General features: G+C 50.3%; 1 protein-coding gene across 1 annotated transcript in view; it reads right to left on the bottom strand.

The window, feature by feature from the left end:
- Positions 1–14197, bottom strand: part of cdh16 (cadherin 16, KSP-cadherin) — a 56089-nt gene extending 41892 nt beyond the window's left edge. Inside the window, exons 1-4 of the mRNA XM_080186679.1 lie at positions 14153–14197; positions 7524–7622; positions 4743–4880; positions 3827–3965 (exon numbers count right to left, since the gene is read on the bottom strand). Coding sequence (XP_080042805.1) covers positions 3827–3965; positions 4743–4880; positions 7524–7622; positions 14153–14188 — 412 coding nt within the window. The 5' untranslated portion in view covers positions 14189–14197. The remainder of the gene's footprint in view (positions 1–3826; positions 3966–4742; positions 4881–7523; positions 7623–14152) is intronic.
- Between the last annotated feature and the right edge of the window lie 2909 nt (positions 14198–17106).

Below are 17106 nucleotides of genomic sequence, written 5' to 3'. Positions count from 1 at the left end.
CAGAGGAAACATTAAACTGAGGCTCTGTTCACCACCTCAGGTCGAGTTAAAAGGTCCCATGGTCTCTATTTTAAAGAGGGGACGGTAATGGATCTCAGTCATAGAATGATAGCGGTGTGCAGCACAGAGAAAAGGCCCTTCAGCCCATCTCATCTGTACTGGTCAAAGACAAACCACCCAGCTATTAGAATCCCATTTTCCAACACTTGTATTCCTTGGTGTCACAAGTGCACATCGAAATACTTCATAAATGTTGTGAGGGTCTCTCTGCCTCTACCACCCTTTAAGGCACTGAGTTCCAGACTCTTTAGGGGAAAAAGTTTTCCTCACATCCCTCCAACCCTCCTGTCCCTTACCTTCAATCTCTGCCCCCTGCTCACTGATCCCTCCATCATAGGAAAAGATTTCTTCCTGTCTACTCTTTCTATGCCCTTGTCTATTCTGTCAGTGTCCTGGCCAATATTTATGCTTCAATCAGTGAAACAGACAAAGTAGTCAGTTTCACATTGCTGTTTGTGGAATCTTGCTGTGCACAAATTGCATATTCTACATTACAGCAGTAATTACACTTCAAGGAGCCGGTGGCATAATGGTATTGTCACTGGACTAGGAATCTAGACACCAAAAGGCTAGACCTGGAACCAGGATTCAAATCCCACCACAGCAGATGGTGAAATTTGAATTTGATAAGTTTTGGAATTAAAAGTCTACTGATGACCGTGGAACCACTGCCAATTGTCAGAAAAATCCATCTGGTTCACCAATGTCCTTTAGGGAAGGAAATCTGCCGTCCTTACTCGGTCTGGCCTACACGTGACTACGGAGCCACAGCAATGGGGTTGACCCTCAACTGCCCTCCTAGGGCAACTAGGAATGAGCAATAAATTGATGGGCAATGCTTTGACAAAGGGTCACCTGGACTCCAAACATCAGCCCAATTCTCTCCTTACAAATGCTGCCAGACCTGCTGAGATTTTCCAGCATTTTCTCTTTTGGTTTCGGATTCCAGCGTCCGCAGTAATTTGCTGTTATTTATATGGGCAGCAAATGCTGGGTCCAGCCAGCGAATGGGAATAAAGCTTCATCGAGATGTTCTGAACTGGGGAAAGGTGGTTCTTCAAATCTTTCTTCAACGTTTAAAAAAACTGATGATGAATCTGGGACGCACATCTCTGCTTTAAAGGGTTAAAATATCTGTGCCTTTACTGAAATATAAACGGCTCTGGGCCAGGACTAGATAAGTGCTTTCCCGTGGATATAAATCACTCGCCGATATCCAGCAGTTAAAAGAAAACAGAGATAAAAGGAGCTTAAAATGGAGCTAACCAGCTCCCAATAAGTTAACCATTCATCACTTCAGGGTCAGAGTGTGGTGTCTGGGAGGAACAGAGATAGAACATGGGCTTCTGTCCCAGTCCTTGGCAGATCAGAGCAGATGATTCCACCTCCCACACCCAGGACCGGGGTCTCTGTCCGGCAGGCCCCTCGCCCACCTCCGTGAACAGGGCACAGGGCGGGGAGGGAGCCGGTTACACTGCAGCTCCTGCCGCAGGCAGGGGTTGGGAACCGGGGTGATGGGTCGCCCTCCCTTCCCCCTGCCAACAACGGCACATCGACGCTCGATTTCGGGTGGGGTTAAAATGGGAGAGTTACCCCCAAATTCTCCGCGCGTGATGTGGGCGACTCTTAAAACCGCCCTCTAAAATGGGCAAACAAACAAGCCACTCGGTTCAAGGGCAGTTGGAGACAGGCAGCACATGCCAGCGGCGCCCATACCCTGTGAATGTACAGTGGTAGCTCGGAGAGCTCTTTGTGAGGGTGGAAGATGTGGCTTCTAATTAAATGAATTATTGGTTGGCTAGATTAGTGGAATAACTTGTTTGCTTTGTTCAATTAATTGGTTGATATATTTAGTTGATTGGATTCGAGAATCACTGCACGGAAGCAGGCCCTTCAGCCCATCTGGTCCATACTGACCATGGTACCCTCCCAGCTAGTCCCAGTTGCCCACGTTTGGCCCATATCCCTCGAATCCTTTCCCACCCATGTTCTCATCCAAGTGCCTTTCAGATTAGCCATTGAACCTGCCTCACTCACTTTCCCTGGCAGCCCGTTCCATGTACCTACCCACCCTCTGTGTGAGCAAGTTGCCCCTCGGGCGTCTTTTAAATCTTTCCCCTCTCACCTTAACCCTGTGCCCTCCAGTTTTCAATTCCCCTTCCCTGGGAAAAAGACGATGCCTGGGGATTTTCCCAGCTTGTCCTGCCCATCGGTGGACGGAGGGAGCTGAGAAACCGGGATCGCACCCGGTTTCCCGGCTCTCGCGATTTTACGGGAGACGGATCATTGGTACAATCAGCCAGAAATGGGCGGGAGGCTGAATAAATTATGCAAATTTATTATAATTTTCATTTACATGTGTTTAGTGAGCCTGGCACTGAATTGTCCCGGCTCACCTGCCTGGATGACCTCGCCGGGAGAGGTTCTCTCCAGTGAGAAAACAGCTGCTCCCCATAAACAGGGAACAGTTGTGTTGGCCTCGCTGATGGAGCTAGAGGCCATTGAGACCCCCTGCGGGGACCGTGGGTGAGGGGATGCTCCTTGGGCAGTGCCAACCTGGAAGTGCCACCCTGCCACCTTGGCACTGCCAGCCTGGCACCTGGGTAAGGCCCAGTGGACACCTTGGCACTGTCCATTAGGTCGGGGCCTATGGGGAGTGGGGTCTAAAGGGGGTGGTGTTGATGGAGGGTAGGGTGCACCCTGTAGGGGTAGGGCCTAAAAGAGCAGCCTGAAGGGAGGAGGAGGGGCCCACTGTCACACTGTATCGCAGTTGCATCAGGGGGTGAGGTGGCCTGTCCCCACTCTGCAAATCAATTAAGTTAGGGGGGAGGGGCAATCGATCTGGGTGGTGGGAGGGTGCAGAGGGGGCTGCATCTCAGGTGGTGTGAAGCTCGTGATTGACCACGTGCTCCCATGATTGCAGCGGGGAGGAGAATTTGTGAGGCTGCCTGCAACAGCAGGGGCCTGACAGCTCTCTTTCTGCCTGAGAGACTGCAGCTATTAAAATTCTGCCTGTGCAACATCAGAGGTCTGCACATGCGCAATAGCTCCCTCTGCCAGGCTGCCCAAAGGGCACCCCCTCACCCTCGGCCTTCCCAGGGAGTCTCAATCGCCTCTGGTTCCACTGGCGAGGCCAACCCAACTATTCCCTGCTCGTGGGGAGCAGGTGTTTTCCTCGTTGGGGAGAACCGCTCCTGGTGAGGCCATAACGGTGAATTAAGCCCAGCCCATTGCCTGCAGTAGCTAGAAACAGTCTAGCCCATATCTTCAATGATGAAGATTGGGTGTGAAAAACTCACCCAAAAAACGGATCGTGAACTCTCCCATTTTCATGCTAGCTGGACACTGGGAATCAATCTTGTAAAATTCCCCCCAAAGCCAGAAAATCCCTCCCAAAGTCAACAGACTTTTACACGGACCGCCCGTCGCCCGCTCTGATTCCTGTGGCAGGTGGGATGGGAAACTCCCTCCTATGTGCATTCATCCTATCTATTCCCCTCGTTATTCAGACACCTCAATAAAGTCACCCCTCATTCTCCTACGTTCCCAGGTCCTACCCGGCCAACCGCTCCCTATAACTCAGACCCACTCAGACCCACTAGTCCTGGCAACACCCTCGTAAATCTTCGTCATTAACTGGGCGATTGGCCAGTTTTTATTCTTAATCAGTCGGGTAGAAGCGTTAAGATTCGCTGATCTGTGATTGTTTTGAGTAATTTCTGAGGATCTGCAGTGATGTTGTGTCTCTGGGCTTGTGTTGTGTTACCTGGAGGAGCTCCCTGGTGAACCCTGGCTAAAAATAACTCCTGCTGAAATTGTGGAGCGTTGTCATTCCGATCGGAAACAATGATTGTAACAGAAATCGGATCACCCACTTGTCTCCCCTCAGCATCTGTGATGTTCACCTAGGATTAAAGAGAAGCAAAGTGAGAAGTACGGTTTTAACCCCGTGTCTGTGTGGGTTTCCTCCAGGTGCTCCGGTTTCCTCCCACACTCCACAGATGTGCGGGCTAGGTGGATTGGCCGTGCTAAATTGCCCCTTAGTGTCAGGGGGACGAGGTAGGGTGAGTGTGTGGGCCTGGGTGGGATTGTGGTCGGTGCAGGCTCGATGGGCCGAATGGCCTCCTTCTGGACTGCAGGGATTCTATGATTCTGTGAAAAGCAGCCCCAGGATAAGGCCAGTTAGAATCCAATTCCAACAGGGAAGCTGGAGGTGCTTTGATAAAATGTTCACAGTCCTGAGAGGTTCTGATAAGAATAAATAAAGAGAAAGTGTTTGTGATAGGACAGAAAAAACAGGTTTAAGAAACATTTTTTACCCGGCGTGTAAACGTGCTGCTTGAAGGACAGTGGAAGCAGATTCAACAGGAACTTTCAAAGAGATTTTTTATCAATATTTGAAGGGGGAAAAGAGTGCCAGACTACAGAGGGGGGGGGGGGTGTGGGGAAGGGGGGGCGTGGTGGTGAAGGAGGCTGGCCCCACCAAAGGGCCAGCAAAGGCAAGATGGCACAAATGGCCTGTGTTAACCCAGTGATGCTTGTGCCCATGTACATGGCTGAGAGTGAGAGAAACATCACCAGTGTGTGAGTGTGGTCTAGCTGGAGAAATACCAGCCCCAGTGAGGGCAGTGATACAGCTCAGTGCCCCGCAGCAACGGACACCCAGTTTGACTTTTACAAACCTGCAGCTCATAGCGAGACTGTTCTTCCCGATCGAAAGGCTTCAGAGTGAAGAGTAAAACTCGGTTATCAATCCCAAACGTTCCGTTGTGATCATCAACTAACAAGGTTTCAAATTCACCAACAACGCCTGTTTCAATCTGAAATCACAAATGTTTCCTGAAAGTTAATTGGAGTTTTAGAGTTTCTCCCCACCCTGACCCTGTCACCCCACCCCCACCCTGTCCCTCACTCTGACCCTGTCACCCCACCCCCACCCTGTCCCTCACTCTGACCCTGTCACCCCACCCCCACCCTGTCCCTCACTCTGACCCTGTCACCCCCACCCAGACCCAGTCCCTCCACCCTGACCCTGTTCCCCCCACCCTGACCCTGTCCCCCCAACCCCATCCTGTACCCCCCCGACCCTGTCCCACCACCCCCAACCCTGTCCCCTACCCTGACCCATTCCCCCCACCTGACCTTGTTCCCCCACCCTCACAATGACCCTGTACTCATTATTCACCCACCGCTCACCCCCAACACTACACACCACTCCTCCCATCCTCTGACAGTGCGGCACTCCCTCAGCACTGACCCTCTGACAGTGCGGCACTCCCTCAGCACTGACCCTCTGACAGTGCGGCGCTCCCTCAGTACTGACCCTCTGACAGTGCGGCACTCCCTCAGTACTGACCCTCTGACAGTGCGGCACTCCCTCAGTACTGACCCTCTGACAGTGCGGCACTCCCTCAGCACTGACCCTCTGACAGTGCGGCACTCCCTCAGCACTGACCCTCTGACAGTGCAGCACTCCCTCAGCACTGACCCGCTGACAGTGCGGCGCTCCCTCAGTACTGACCCTCTGACAGTGCGGCGCTCCCTCAGCACTGACCCTCTGACAGTGCGGCACTCCCTCAGCACTGACCCTCTGACAGTGCGGCACTCCCTCAGCACTGACCCTCTGACAGTGCGGCGCTCCCTCAGCACTGACCCTCTGACAGTGCGGCGCTCCCTCAGTACTGACCCTCTGACAGTGCGGCGCTCCCTCAGTACTGACCCTCTGACAGTGTGGCACTCCCTCAGTACTGACCCTCTGATAGTGCCGCACTCCCTCAGTACTGACCATCTGACAGTGCGGCACTCCCTCAGCACTGACCCTCTGACAGTGCGGCACTCCCTCAGCACTGACCCTCTGACAGTGCGGCACTCCCTCAGCACTGACCCTCTGACAGTGTGGCACTCTCTCAGCACTGACCCTCTGGCAGTGCGGCACTCCCCCAGTACTGACCCTCTGACAGTGCGGCACTCCCTCAGCACTGACCCTCTGACAGTACTGCACTCCCCCAGTACTGACCCTCTGACAGTACAGCACTCCCTCAGTACTGACCCTCTGACAGTGCGGCACTCCCTCAGCACTGACCCTCTGACAGTGCAGCACTCCCTCAGCACTGACCCTCTGACAGTGCGGCGCTCCCTCAGCACTGACCCTCTGACAGTGCGGCGCTCCCTCAGTACTGACCCTCTGACAGTGCGGCGCTCCCTCAGTACTGACCCTCTGACAGTGCGGCGCTCCCTCAGCACTGACCCTCTGACAGTGAGGCACTCCCTCAGCACTGACCCTCTGACAGTGCGGCACTCCCTCAGTACTGACCCTCTGACAGTGCGGCACTCCCTCAGCACTGACCCTCTGACAGTGTGACACTCCCTCAGCACTGACCCTCTGACAGTGCGGCACTCCCTCAGCACTGACCCTCTGACAGTGCGGCACTCCCTCAGCACTGACCCTCTGACAGTGTGGCACTCTCTCAGCACTGACCCTCTGGCAGTGCGGCACTCCCCCAGTACTGACCCTCTGACAGTGCGGCACTCCCTCAGCACTGACCCTCTGACAGTACTGCACTCCCCCAGTACTGACCCTCTGACAGTACAGCACTCCCTCAGTACTGACCCTCTGACAGTGCGGCACTCCCTCAGCACTGACCCTCTGACAGTGCAGCACTCCCTCAGCACTGACCCTCTGACAGTGCGGCACTCCCTCAGTACTGACCCTCTGACAGTGCGGCACTCCCTCAGCACTGACCCTCTGACAGTGCGGCACTCCCTCAGTACTGACCCTCTGACAGTGCGGCACTCCCTCAGCACTGACCCTCTGACAGTGCGGCACTCCCTCAGCACTGACCCTCTGACAGTGCGGCACTCCCTCAGTACTGACCCTCTGACAGTGTGGCACTCCCTCAGTACTGACCCTCTGACAGTGCCGCACTCCCTCAGTACTGACCCTCTGACAGTGCGGCACTCCCTCAGTACTGACCCTCTGACAGTGTGGCACTCCCTCAGTACTGACCCTCTGATAGTGCCGCACTCCCTCAGTACTGACCATCTGACAGTGCGGCACTCCCTCAGCACTGACCCTCTGACAGTGCGGCACTCCCTCAGCACTGACCCTCTGACAGTGCGGCACTCCCTCAGCACTGACCCTCTGACAGTGCAGCACTCCCTCAGTACTGACCCTCTGACTGTGCAGCACTCCCTCAGTACTGACCCTCTGACAGTGCGGCAGTCCCTCAGCACTGACCCTCTGACAGTGCGGCACTCCCTTAGCACTGACCCTCTGACAGCGCGGCACTCCCTCAGTACTGACCCTCTGACAGTGCGGCACTCCCTCAGTACTGACCCTCTGACAGTGCGGCACTCCCTCAGCACTGACCCTCTGACAGTGCGGCACTCCCTCAGTACTGCACTGAACCTCCTCCTGGAATTTTCACTCAGTTCCCTGTTAATGTTTAAAGCTGGAGTCTTACCCTCGATAGATACCAGGGAAATTCACCGTCATAATTCTCAGCCACTTTCACCACCTTGGACGCAGACAAAACACTGAGAGTGGAGAACAGGACAGCAATCTGTTCAGAGGGAACGGTGTGAAGAATTATTTCTGAACCTTGTGACCAGAGGCATAGAAGCCAGGAGACCTCAGTTAGACTGGAATGGCAGTGGCTGTGCCCTCTATCCTGCTATCCTTTCTAAGTGGGAAGAATCTCCCTCCCTCAACCCTATCCATCCCCTTCATTATCTTGTACGTCTCTATAAGATCCCCCCTCAGCCTTCTAAACTCTAACATGTACAGGTCCAGTCTATTCGATCTCTCAGATCAAAGGGGAAACGCACACAGACCTTAACATTGTGAAATGGTTTGATTCGGTTCATAGAGAGAAGCTAAGGTTCATGGCCTGAATACCCAGCCGTTCACTCCCTGTTTCAGGTGTCAGAGAGGACGGTCAACTTGCTGCTCCAGCTTAATCTCCGTTCAAAGAATCCCGCTGCTGTGAACAACTGGAAAATCCCAGCCAGTAACACAGAATGAAGTATAAACAGAATTGGGGGCTTGAGAATTCTGTGCAAATAGATGAGAGAAAAGGAGGCGATCTAGCTGGCACGGTGGCACAGCAGTTAGCACCACTGCCTCACAGTGCCAGGGACACAGGTTCAATTCTCGCCTTGGATCACTGTCTGTGTGGAGTTTGCATGTTCCCCCCGTGTCTGTATGGGTTTCCTCCCACAGTCCAAAGATGTGAGGGTTAGGTTGATTGGCCATGCTAAATTGACCCTAGTATTTGCAGGATTAGCAGGGTAAATATGTGGGTTTATGGGAATAGGGCCTGGGTGGGACTGTGGGCGGTGCAGACTCGATGGGCCAAATGGCCCCCTTTTGTACTGGAGGGATTCTATCTTATTCATTCGATTAATTTTAAAACAAAGTGAATAATTTTACATGAAACTTTCATTCATTAAACATACGAACAAGATTAGGTTGAGATGGGAGGATGGGTTCGGGCTTTGTGGAGCCCCAGGAAGCAGGGGGCATTATCTGGACACTTTGACACTTGACCCTGGTCAGGAGGCTGTGACTGTGAGTCCGGCAGGTTTGTGGATCCAGGTTACCGTGGTGGCAGAGTCTCTGCTATTGTCACGGTGACAGCTACAAGGTAATTGCTATCTCTGTGGGTGAGAAAAGAGATTGCTGGCAGGCGCACCACAAAACTGGAGACTGTTAAAGTTGGGGGGGGAGCGGGGGAATAAAAGGGAATGTGGTAATGATAGGGGACAATGCAGTCAGGGAGATTCGATCCTACTCTCTGCAGCTACACCAGGGAGTTCTCTCAGGCGCAAGCTCAAAGGGAAATCTCCCCACAGCTGGAGAAGAATTTGGAAAAAGGAGGATGGAATAACCAGTTGTCAAATCCAAATAAGAACCAACAATATAGAATGTGGAACTTTGTTTAACTTTAGTTGGGGCAGTATGATCGGCACGGGCCTGCTCCTTCTGTGCTGTACTTTTATCATTCTTTGTTCTTGGAGAGTTTACAAAGCTAGAATCTTCATTAAAATTCAAAGGTAACAATCTCCGAGACAAATGGATTTGTGTATTTAAGAGGGAGTTGGATAAGACTCTCCCTGATGAGGGGCTGGAAGCCGAGCCTTTGAATATTTTTAAAGCAGAGGTGGGCAGATTCTTGACGAGTGAGGGAGTGATCAGATCATCGAGAGGTTATTGGAGATAGGCAGGATGCAGATTGGAGGTTACGATCAGATCAGCCATGATCTTATTAAAAGGCGGAGCAGGTTCGAGGGGCTGAATGGCCTACTCCTGCTCTTCATTCATATGAGACGAGGATTATGTATAGGACAAACATTAGGGATAGTCTAGTTGGGTTGAATGGCAGGGCAGGAGATTCCACCTATTTCCACAACCCAGAGAAAGAGAGAGTTGCATTTATATAGCACCTTTCATGACCTCCAGACTTTGAAGAGTGTTTCACAGGCAATGAAAGACTTTAGAAAAGCAGTCATTGCGATAATGTAGAAACCATGGCAACTGATCTCCATCTAATAAGTTTCCACAACTAGTTGTGTGTCAATGGCCAGACAATCTGATTTCAGGATGTTGTCAGAGGGTTTGATTTGATTTGGTTTATTATTGTCACATGTATTAACATACAGTGAAAAGTATTGTTTCTTGCGCGCTATATAGATATCATACCGTTCATAGAGAAGGAAAGGAGAGGGTGCAGAATGCAGTGTTATAGTCATAGCTAGGGTGTAGAGAAAGATCAACTTCATTCTATAAGACAAAGCATACCATTCATAGAGAAGGAAAGGAGAGAGTGCAGAATGCTGTGTTACAGTCACAGCGAGGGTGTAGAGAAAGATCAACTTAATGCGAGGTAGGTCCATTCAAAAGTCTGACAGCAGCAGGGAAGAAGCTGTTCTTGAGTCGGTCGGTACGGGACCTCAGACTTTTGTATCTTTTTCCCGATGGAAGAAGGTGGAAGAGAGAATGTCCGGGGTGCGGGAGGTCCATGATTATATTGGCCAGGACACACAGGAAACTTTCCTCACTTCTTCATCTATTGGAATGACATCTTTTACAATCATCTGAATTAATCCAGAGTTCAATGAATCAGCCTAAAGTTTGTACCTCTGACAGGGCAGCACTTCCTCAGTCGTGCACTGGGAGCGCCAGCCTGGATTATGGGTTAAAGAGTTCCAATGTCGGGAGAGGGGGAATTAAGCTCATGGCCACATGATTGTAGTTTAGAGGTGGGAGAGTCAGATACGCACTGAGACATAGCAGAACGCTGGAGTTGCTTTGGTCAGTCGGCTGTACACTGAGCCCCCAATATTCCTGTGTTTAGAATTCACAGAGCTGGTTTTCACTCCCAGATTGACTGAGCTGTTGGAATGTGCTGCCAAACAGCAATGCAACCACAAGTGAAAGCTGTGGATATAACAGGACAAGAGTAGCAGGAGGCCATTCAGCCCTCAGGCCTGGTCTATCACTATCTTCACCTGGGTTTGGTGTTTTCAGGTAAGCTGTCAGTTTCGACAGAGAGAGAGAGAGTTCCAGATTTCCATTCTTCTCTTTAAATCTATGGTTTCCAGATGGCTTCACTCTTGAATAACTCTTCACAATGAGTGATTGCAGTTTAGTATCATTCTACTCTCCGCTCCGTGCCTCTGCACCTGAACATTGTGACATTTTCCAAAACAGTTTTCCCCCAAATCAGCAGAGCCCAGAACGGGAGGGGGTGGTGGGGCAGAGAGGGAGACCTGCGGGGAGGGGCTGCCACTTTTACCAGGCACCCAGAGAGCAGGCGGTTACCCCCTCCCCCCAATTTGCCATCGCTCTGAGCAGTGGCCCACAGTGTTGAACCTGCCCACTGCAGTACAGTGTGTGTCGGCCCCCCTCTTCCCATTGCCCGTTATATCAGAGTGACATGGGGGGGGTCGGGGCCTTCATGTTTTCCCACGTCAGGACCCCAGTAAAGGCCAGGAGCAGGCAACCCACCGGACACCTCTCCCACCACAGAGGGAGGGGCTGGGAAAGCCATCACTGGGCATGCCCCCCACCCCTGAAGGTATGATGCCCGCTCTCAGGCATCCAGCGACTGGCCTTCCTACCCACAGGTCGCCCGTAAAACCCAGCCCATTGACTCTGTTTCTCTCTCCACCGACACTGCCTGACCTGCTGAGACTTTCCAGTCTTTTCCGCACAGGTTTTTAAAAGTCGTTTCCAGTGATTTGAAATCAGGTTACTCACATTAAACACTCACATTAAACACTCACATTAAACACTCACGTGAAACACTCACAGCAAAAGTGCTTATTTTTGGTGTGGAATCTGTTTCCAGCTGCATTACTGAGATTGCACCAAGTTAGCACCCTGAGAGATATCACAGAATATTTTAATACCAATTTCTTTGAAATTATTGTATTTTAATAAGCTGCCTGACTGCTTTATGATGGATTTGCAAACGTATCTGAGCAGAAATTTCAACAAAGGATTCATCTTGCAAAATGAACAGGTTTTTTTGCAACTGTGGCTCAGTGGTTGGCACTGCTGCCTCACAGCTCCAGGGACCCGAGTTCGATTCCTGGCTTGGGTCAGTGTCTGTGTGGAGTTTGCTCATTCTCCCCATGTCTGCGTGGGTTTCCTCTGGGTGCTGTGGTTTTCTCCCACAGTGTGAAAGACGTGCTGGTTAGGTGCATTGGCCGTGCTAAATTCTCCCTCAGTGTATCTGAACATGGGCTGTGGTGACTTGGGGATTTTCACAGTAACTTAATTGCAGTGTTAATGTAACCCTACTTGTGACGCTAATAAATAAACTTCATACTTTTGGTGCGTTTGAAGGTAGGTGCTCATTAAATTCAGCACTTGGCCTCCCACAGGTCCCAGCCCCGTCCCTGGGAGGAGGAGGCATTAGGCCTGCCCACTCACCCTTGGATCTGTTGAGATCCGTAAGTGATCAATTATTGGCCACATGTGTCTCATTCCACCTCTGCCACTATCTCACCCCATCTAGCAGCACAAGGCCCAGGCCAGGTGGGTATAGCTGGTGTTGGGCAAGAAGGGGGGCCTCTAGTAGGGGTCCAAAGTGCCCATTGAGTGTACCCCCCCCCCACCGTCAGTCATACCCCCTATAACCTTCCCTCTCCCCGGTGTCTGAAACCCAATCCCCCAGTCCCCTTCCCCCCACCACCCCCACCCCTCGCTGGAATCAGCCAACCAGCTCCCACCAACACCATGGACTCACCTGGACGTCCATCATCTCCAGAACCTTCTCTTCCCCGGGGTCTGCCGGCCAATCCCCAGCCGCCCCAACTGCTCAAATTGACCAATCAGATTGACCGGTACTTCTCTAAGACTGAATCTCTTCCCCAGGTGGGGGCCGAGATCCTGATCACCAGAAATTAATGTCGTGCAGAGTATCGAATAGCTGCAATGTGCCCGGGGGAGTGGGAAGGGGCTTCTTAGAACATTCCAGCGCAGTACAGGCCCTTCAGCCCTCGATGTTGCGCCAACCAGTGGAACCAATCTAATGACCCTCTAACCTAAACTATTCCAATGTTATCCATATGCCTATCCACTGACCATTTGAACACCCTTAAAGTTGGCGAGTCCACAACTGCTGCAGGCAGGGCATTCCACACCCTTACTACCCTCTGAGTAAAGAGTAAAGACTCTTTAATTGACTCTTTAATTGGGGTGGAAGGGAAGGACATATGGTGCCTATAAGACGCAGCCTATGAACTCCTCTCCTCACTATACACGTGTGGTCAGAGCGACTGAGTATTGCCGACATTTCCTGTATCGTGTTAAGGTACCAGTGGATGGTGATTGGAAGTTGGGTGTTCCTCCCCTCTTTGATCCAGCCAATTGTATCATTCCTAACAGCACAGAACATGTGACAGACACGCTATCCAACATGGAACTGGCCTGGCAGTCACCTGCTTACTGGATAAACTCGCTGCCATTTCAAGAGTTATTTCCCAGAAACAAAACCGGGAATAAAATCGGAAAGAAAGTCTAAAACAAGGAGAAATGGGGCCAATGGGAGTAAGAGATCCAGCCCGTGGAGTTTGCTCCATTGTCAAGATTCCCCTCAGGGCTTGACCTCCCCACATTTCATCATAAACCTGTCATTAGGGATCTCTCGGAGTCAGGAATGTGACAGAAATGATTTGCGTTTCACACAGTGGGTCAGATTTTCCTGCCCCACCCATCCCGGTCCCAGAAACTCCCCCTCGAGGTCAACAGTCCTTTCGCTTGCCCCTCAAGCTCTCCGTCCCACCCACAGCGATTCCCACTGCAGGTGAGACCCGAGGTTTAGGCCAGTGTCTTTCCTGACCTCGGGATGTCCCAAACCCTTCACGGCCAATGAGAGGTTTGATATCCACTGTTGTAATGCAGGTTGGCATGGCAGCCGATATGTGCACAGAAAGATCCCACAAACAGCACTGGGATCATAACCAGGTCACCTGATGTTTAGAGTTGTTGGTTGAGGGATAAATACTGGCCCCGGGGACACGGGGGAGAACCACACTGTTCCTCTTCCGATAGTCACCTTGGAATCTTTGAGTTCATCGAAGAGGATCAGACTGGGGTTCGGTCCAGTGTGAGGGAGAGGTCTCCAATTGAGAAAAGGACGGAGACTGACTGAGAACAGTGGAGCAGCAAACGGAGAGAGAGAGGAGGTAGACAGAGGAAGGCAAATAAACGAAGAAACAGTGGGAGCTGAGAAGAAAAAAGTGAAATGTGAATTTGGAGAAAAAAGTCAAATAAAAAGAATGAGAAATGGAAAGAGCGAAAATGAGGGATGAAAGGAGATCGAGAATTTAAAGTAGCAAAGAAAAGGAGAAGAAAAATAAAGCAAGGAAGGAGAATACGAGTGAAACAGTTGAGTGAGAGTGAAATTAAATTGGACAACAGAGAGCAGGAGAGAACCTGAGAGAAAGAAATGGAGGGTGAGAACCAGAGTGAAACATGATGGAGAGAACAGAGAGGGGTTTTATTTTGCAAAGCAGCACCCCATCGTGAATTAGGGATAGTTCAGAGCAGGATGACGGAGAGGAGAGTGTTATATTGACCTACCTGGCTGAATTCTTGTAGAAATCCCACCAGAATCATTGCTCCAGATTCTGTAGATCACAAATACATCAGCTGTTAGTGAACCCCACCCACAGAGACAGGGAACCCCACCCACAGGAGCTGAGAACTCCCCACCCACGGGAACAGGGAACCCCACCCACAGGAAGCCCACTCTTTAATGGCAGCTTCCTGACCAGATAGGCAAGGTGACCTTTCAGTGACTGCAGTGACCTGTGTTCTCGTGCTTCTTGGTTTACAAGCTTCTTTGGAATGTCCTTGTTTCAATGACTTCCACCCATTTTATTTCAAAGTCGCAAACCAACATTCTTGCTCTCTTTTTCTCTTTCTGTGTCTATCACAGTTTCTATCCATCTCTCTGTACCAATCTCTCACTCTCTTCTTCTGTCCTTCCATCTCTTTTCTCTCCGCTGTTCACCCTCCATCTATCCCATTTTCTCATCTCTCTGTCTGATTCTCTCTCTTTCCTATTTTTCTCCCCTCTTTCTCTGCCATCTTCTCTCAATCCTTTTCTTCCTCTGTTGACACTCCCTCTCCCTTTGCCTGCTTCTCTCTCCTCCCTCCCTGCCCCTCTCCCCTTACCCTCTCTGTCTCTCCCTCTGATTTTCTCTTTCCTGACATTTCTCCTCCACTATCTCTTTCTCCCTCTCACACACACACTCACACACACACATCCGCTCTGTCTCTCCATTTCCCCACAATCTCTGTTATCCTCTTCTCTCTCACTGTCTCTTTCTCTCCAGATGCTTTCTATTTCCTTAGTTTCTCCTTAGCCTGCCAGCCTCTGTCTCTCCCTCCCTCTCCCTCTCTCTGTTGCTGTTCCCCTTCCCTGAACAATCCCTCCAGAAGCACAGAAATCCCCAACCTAACAGCCCCCTCCCCCAACACACACCACCTCAACAACCATCTCCCCAACCATCGAAAACATGGCAGAAGCAGACCATCACCCCGCTTTCTCCTTCACCCCCCCCACCCAACAACCCCTGCCTTTCTTCACCCCCCCTCCCTCCCCCCGGAGGGTACCTCTCATTCATCATCTCACCCAAGAAAAACAACTAACAGAAGTAATAATATATTAGAAAAAGAAAAAGACAACAAGCCACAGGATAACGGCAAGGCATCACTGGGGGCAACAAGGGTTGGGCGTGAGCCAAAAGAAAAGTGGCAGAGCACGAAGAAAAGAGGACATGTCCCCTCTCTGTCCGACCCCGAAAACCTCTCCGTTCCTGTTCGCCTTCCCCGACCAATCCGGGACAATAAAATTTAATTCCCATTTAGTGATATTTTGCATCCAGTTAATGTCGCAGCAAAATAAAGTTTAATGGCAAATCCAGCAGGTTCAAGGTGACCTTGAACGATAGTTTTCTGTCTCAAATGTTGACAGCAATAAGTACAGTAAAACCCCTCTCAGTGAGTGTCAGTTATCACACACATTCCTCACCTAATCCCAACAGAATAAGGAGTACATTTGTAGCTTGTGTGAGTAAAATTATTTAGAAAATAATTTACCGTTTTTCTAACTGAAGCAACTCAAAATTGTGTCTTTAAAGTTTCTAAAAACACTTCCCAGATTTCATCCTGAGGTTTCCAGAATCTGGGATTCTGAATATTTGGATTGTAATGAGCCACGCTTAAGATTTTCCTATTAATGAGGAGGGGTAATTCTAACTATCTGACCACAAGCAGGATAGAATCCATGGGTTACTTCACCCTCTCCCCTCTGCTGCTCTGTTACAGCTTTGTCTGTTAGTAAACCCTCTCTTCACTTGCAATTTCTCAGTTTAGAGAGGAGATCGAGTTAGGTCCAAACAGTTAAAGTCTTACCTGTTCAGTGTGTCTGTGCCTTAGACCCCAACTGCCCTGGAACTTTCTTATAAACTGCCCATTATTCAATGTTAATCATTGACTTCGCATTTCACACCATCCAATCCTAAATCAGCCGCAAAGCACAATCACTTCATACCCATTCCACTGCCCATGAAATGGCAAAACAGAGAGAAGCAGAGCAGAAGAGAGAGGGAGGACATAGGGAGCAGCAGACATAGAGGGACAGAGGAACAAAGGAGTGGGCACAGAGGAAGAGTAGGGGCAGATAGACGGAAGGATAAAGATAGCGAGAAAAGAAACACAGACATAAAGACAGAAAAAGAGAGACAGAGTCAGAGATAGAGAAAAGGATATGAGCAGGCAGAGAAACATGTAGACAGAGAGACACGTGGGCAATCAGGGGTTTCGACTGAGAGAGAGAGGGAGAGAGAGACAAACAGAAAAATTAGGAGATTAAGAAGACATAGAGCAAAAAAGAGATGGACAAAGAAAGCAGAAACACAGAGAGATGGTTAGCGAGATGGGTAGAGAGGTGGGCAGAGAAATGGGCAGAGAGATGGCAGAGAGATGAGATAGTGGGGCACAGCAGGGGACCAGGGGAAAACAAACAGAATCACAGAGAAAGAGAGACAGACAGAGAAAGACAGATATGGACAGATAGAGAGTAGGGCTGGAATACTGGGAAAGAGAAAGTGAGAATCAGAGGTAACACAACAAAGAATATTAAAGAAGTAAAGATATTGATATATGAAGAGAGATTAAACCATTTGGGCTTATACTCGCTGGGGTTTGGAAGATGAGAGGGGATCTGATCGAAGTATTTAAAACCTTAAAAGGGATCAATAAAGTAAATGTGGATCAATGGTTCCTCTTGTGGGGCAATCTGGAACAAGAGGTCACAGGATATAGGTTGAGAGGCGGTAGATTTAAAACTGGGATGAGGAGGAACTACTTCTCACAGAGGGGGGTGAACCTGTGGAACTTGCTGCCCCATAGCACAGTGGAGAGTGAATCATTGAATGGGTTCAAGGAGGAGATGGATAAATTTCTAATGAAAAAAAGGGGAAGAGGGATATGGGGAACAGATGGATTTGAGACCAGGGAGAGATCAG

The sequence above is a fragment of the Carcharhinus amblyrhynchos genome, chromosome 4 (assembly GCF_965287045.1).
Source record: "Carcharhinus amblyrhynchos chromosome 4, sCarAmb.v2.hapA, whole genome shotgun sequence".
Classification (NCBI taxonomy): Eukaryota; Metazoa; Chordata; class Chondrichthyes; order Carcharhiniformes; family Carcharhinidae; genus Carcharhinus; species Carcharhinus amblyrhynchos.
Note: the sequence above shows the minus strand (reverse complement) of the source record. Positions and strands in the feature narration are given on the sequence as shown.